The sequence below is a fragment of the Trachymyrmex cornetzi genome, unplaced genomic scaffold (genome assembly GCF_001594075.2).
Source record: "Trachymyrmex cornetzi isolate Tcor2-1 unplaced genomic scaffold, Tcor1.1 scaffold152, whole genome shotgun sequence".
Taxonomy (NCBI): Eukaryota; Metazoa; Arthropoda; class Insecta; order Hymenoptera; family Formicidae; genus Trachymyrmex; species Trachymyrmex cornetzi.
The window spans coordinates 46,514-50,471 of NW_017296113.1; the positions used below are offsets into that span (position 1 = coordinate 46,514).

The following is a 3,958-nucleotide window of genomic DNA, read 5'->3' on the forward strand; positions in this document are numbered from 1 at the left end:
GAGGCTCGGCTGTGCGATAGTGAGGGTCGCGCGCGGAATCGGCCCGAAATGTGCAAATCCTTGCGACCACTGATATATACAACATTTAGTCTATATTTTAATAACGTTTTTGAGTAAAGCTTATATAAAATATATATATAAAATCCCAGGAAAAAATATTTATATAAAATTATATACATATATAAATTGACATATTTTATATACAATTATATATAATTATATATAAAATATGTTCATTTATATAACATTTTTTACCGAGATATTTATATAATATTTTAAAAAATGAACAATAATAAATATATATTTATGAATATTTATTATAAATATTCTGTGCTGTCTGGAGTTTCATAATATTTAAAACTATATCTTTCTACATTTTCAGGCTGAATACGTGGATAGCAGTCTTTTGCACCCTATTGATGGGCGGTGGAGCTTTTCATGTGTTTGCGTTACTCTACCAGAGATACACAGGCTCGCGTGCGCCTCTGAACCACGACAAAGTGAACGAGTACGATAGCATGAAGGGTTTGTACTTGTTCACCGAGTTCCAGAACAGCATGTTGTACACATACAGTATGTTGCTCCAAGTCTCCTTACCGCGTTTGCCGAATGCCTGGACTGTGAGAATCTTTATCGGCTGGTGGTGGATCTACAGTATCTTAGCAGCCGTCACTTATCGTGCCAGCATGACAGCGACCTTATCACATCCTGTTGCTAAGTATAGTATACGATATATATCAAATATATATCAAAAGTATACGATGATATCAAAGACATAGAACTTAGATTGCATTATTCGCATCTAAATGAATATCAATCCATGTAACATAGATTTCTAAGGGACGTTCTGAAGGATATCCTGTGAGCGTCTCAACGTTCTAAGAACGTTTCCAGAAAGATTCTCTTTAACCCTTTGGGCTAAGTGCGCTGTATGGGAAATGTAGTCAATAAAAATGAGAGAGAGAGGAGGGAGGGAGGGAAACAGAGAGAGAGAGAGAGAGAGAGAGAGAGAGAGAGAGAGAGAGAGAGAGAGAGAATGAAGACGATCAATTTCCTTTTTTGTATAAGATATTGTAATTGATTGAATATAGAAAGACATAGAAACTGAGTTGAATAGAATTGTTAATTTTAACAACTCTATTTTGTATGTCTCAGAAAGTCCACTATATGTCTTCAAGTTAAAATTATTTTTTTAGATTTTTTTTTTACAGTGCACAGTCAAAGTTATATATTATGTGAAATGAAATAAATAATTAAACATATTATATGTTCTTTCATCAAATTTTTTTAGCCGGTTTGAAATGTTTTCGAAATCGCAAGACATTTGCATATATTTGAATATTATTATATTAACGCTTAAAAAAAATCACAAACTAAAATATATACATAACAAAATTTTTCAGTTGATTTAATTAATAACGAATATTTAAAAATGTATTTCTACAAAAAATATTTTTAAGAATAGAAATATATTTCTGTTCTTTCTCTCAATTAACGTCATTTTATTCATTTATTATTGCAGAGTAACTATCGACACATTAGCACAGCTGACTACATCATCGCTAGCAGTAGGAGGATGGAATGAGGAGAGTAAAGAGTTCTTCCTAGCCTCTTCAGATCCACACAGTCAGGAGATTGGCAATAAGTTTGAGTTGACAGAAAACGAGGAGGATGCAATTGATCGAGTAGCCAATGGGACGTTCTGTTACTACGAAAACTCATATTTATTACAGCATGCTCGTGGAAGACGAATATTTGAGAAGCAAAATGGTCGACAGAATACGGCTGAAAAGAGCACTGAATCATCAGTCAAGTACAATCTACATATTATGGAGGAATGCGTTGTCTATGTGCCGATCGCGTTAGGGCTGGAAAAAAATTCTCCGCTTAAACCCTATGTGGATTTATTGGTACTTTGTATGACGGTATTACCTATGAAAGACCTCAAAGTAGCAAGCTGATGTCATTTTTTGTCAATGATGTCTAATGTCAAAATGACGTTAGCTTGTTATACTTTGGATAATTATATAGTCGAGATGATTAGCGGCTTTAATTATTACGGACATAGTGTACCGAGAAACGCGAGAAGGAAAAATTTTTTTTTAAATAATTTTATTTATTAAAACGTATATATACAATAAACTTTCTGGTTTCTAGCATCAAATCTGACGAAATGAAATTAATTTTTTATTACTTGAATTTAAGTTAAATATTAAATAAATTATATTTATGTATAAAACGTTCTTTACATTTTGGAAAATACTGTATAATATATTTAAACGATAGATTAACTCATTAAAGTACAATTAATATACAGGGTGTTAGTTAAGTATGTTCCTAAACTCAACAGAGCGATTCTTTGGTTTATTTCAAGTAAAAAAGTCCATATAAACATGTGTCATAAACGACTTAGTTTTCGAAATACAGGATAGATCGAGCAGGAACTCAACCTTGGCCTCCTAGATCACCAGACTTAAATCCTTTGGATTATTTCCTTTGGGGGGATCTGAAATCATTGGTTTATACCACCCCAATTGAGAATGAGAATGATTTGAGGAATCGAATAGTTACTTCATGCGAGGCAATATCGTAACACACCTGGTATCTTTGAGCGTGTACGTCAATCTTTGAGAAGAAGGCTCGATGGATGTATCATGGCGCAAGGTGGACATTTTCAACAATTCATCTAATTGTTTTATTTCGTCAGAAGAACTGAAGCCTGTTTTTGTTTTTCTGTTTCTGACTAGTTTTTGACTAGTTCAAGTTGTATTTCTTTCAAATAAACAGATTATTACTACACGTTTAAATTTTTTTATTTCGGAAACTAAGCCGTTTAGGACACATGTTTATATGGACATTTTACTTGAAATAAACCAAAGAATTGCTTTGTTGAGTTTGGGAACATACTTAACTAACACCCTGTATATATCTATTAATATAAGTTATTCACTTCAGCTTAGCCAAGAAGGGGACTTGGTTACAATAATTCTACTACATTCACTCATCCATTCCCTCATTTACACCTTATCGCCTATATAGTTGGCTTTACGCCGGACTCTTTATTGCTATTTCCTACTGACAATATCGAGAACACCAGTATATAAATAAATATATAAATTATATATCTATTAATGATTCGCAATTATTTAAAGAATGAAAAAAATCTTTTTTTCGTTCTTTTATCTTCTTGATACGGGTACAACTTTTAGGAAATCAGATTTATTTAGCTTCTGCTATATAAATTATGTTTTAGGTGAGACGAATGACGGAAATTGGTTTGGTGCACAAGTGGCTGAGCGACGTAATGGAATGGTCGAAGATCAATGAATCACGGCAAAAATCTCAATCCGAAACAGCATTAGTAAACCTACGAAAATTATATGGCGCTCTTACTGCTCTCGGTATTGGTTATCTTTTCAGTTTTATAGCTTTACTCGGGGAAATTCTACACTGGAGATACGTTGTCTTAAGAGATCCGAGATATGACAAGTATCACCTCGATATATTTTACAGAAACAACGATAAAGCAAAAATTTGAAGCAACATTCTTATGTTCATTCTACAGTGCAGCAAGTCAATAAAAAAATATGAATTACTATAATGCATGTATGCTTTTAATTTTTATATCAGACCAAAATAATATCAAAATAAATATTAAAAACAAAATTAAACGTTAGGAAACGTAGGAACATTGAGAAAAATGTCCTGTATTTTATCTGATCAAATTTGATATCTGATCAACTGGAAGGCGCTGATCAATCACAGAATAGTTGGTCACATGATCAGCGACTGTTTCCATAGGCTTTCTAGGCTGATAGCCAGGGCTGAACATGTATTTGAAAAACAGTAAGACAATTATATTTTGTATTTTGTGTTTGTTCGGAGTACATAAAAATATTTTGTATTTTGTATTTTGTGGGAGCATATAAAAGTATTTTGTATTTTATATTTCAGTATT

General features: G+C 32.5%; 1 protein-coding gene across 2 annotated transcripts in view; it reads left to right on the top strand.

Moving 5' to 3' along the window:
* The window catches only part of Ir68a (Ionotropic receptor 68a), a 20,030-nt gene extending 16,465 nt beyond the window's left edge, over positions 1 to 3,565 (top strand). For both annotated transcript variants that reach the window (XM_018502957.1, XM_018502958.1), the window contains exons 7-9: positions 383 to 718; positions 1,523 to 1,910; positions 3,254 to 3,565. In XM_018502957.1, coding sequence (XP_018358459.1) covers positions 383 to 718; positions 1,523 to 1,910; positions 3,254 to 3,538 — 1,009 coding nt within the window. In that variant the 3' untranslated portion in view covers positions 3,539 to 3,565. The remainder of the gene's footprint in view (positions 1 to 382; positions 719 to 1,522; positions 1,911 to 3,253) is intronic.
* The last annotated feature ends 393 nt before the right edge of the window (positions 3,566 to 3,958 follow it).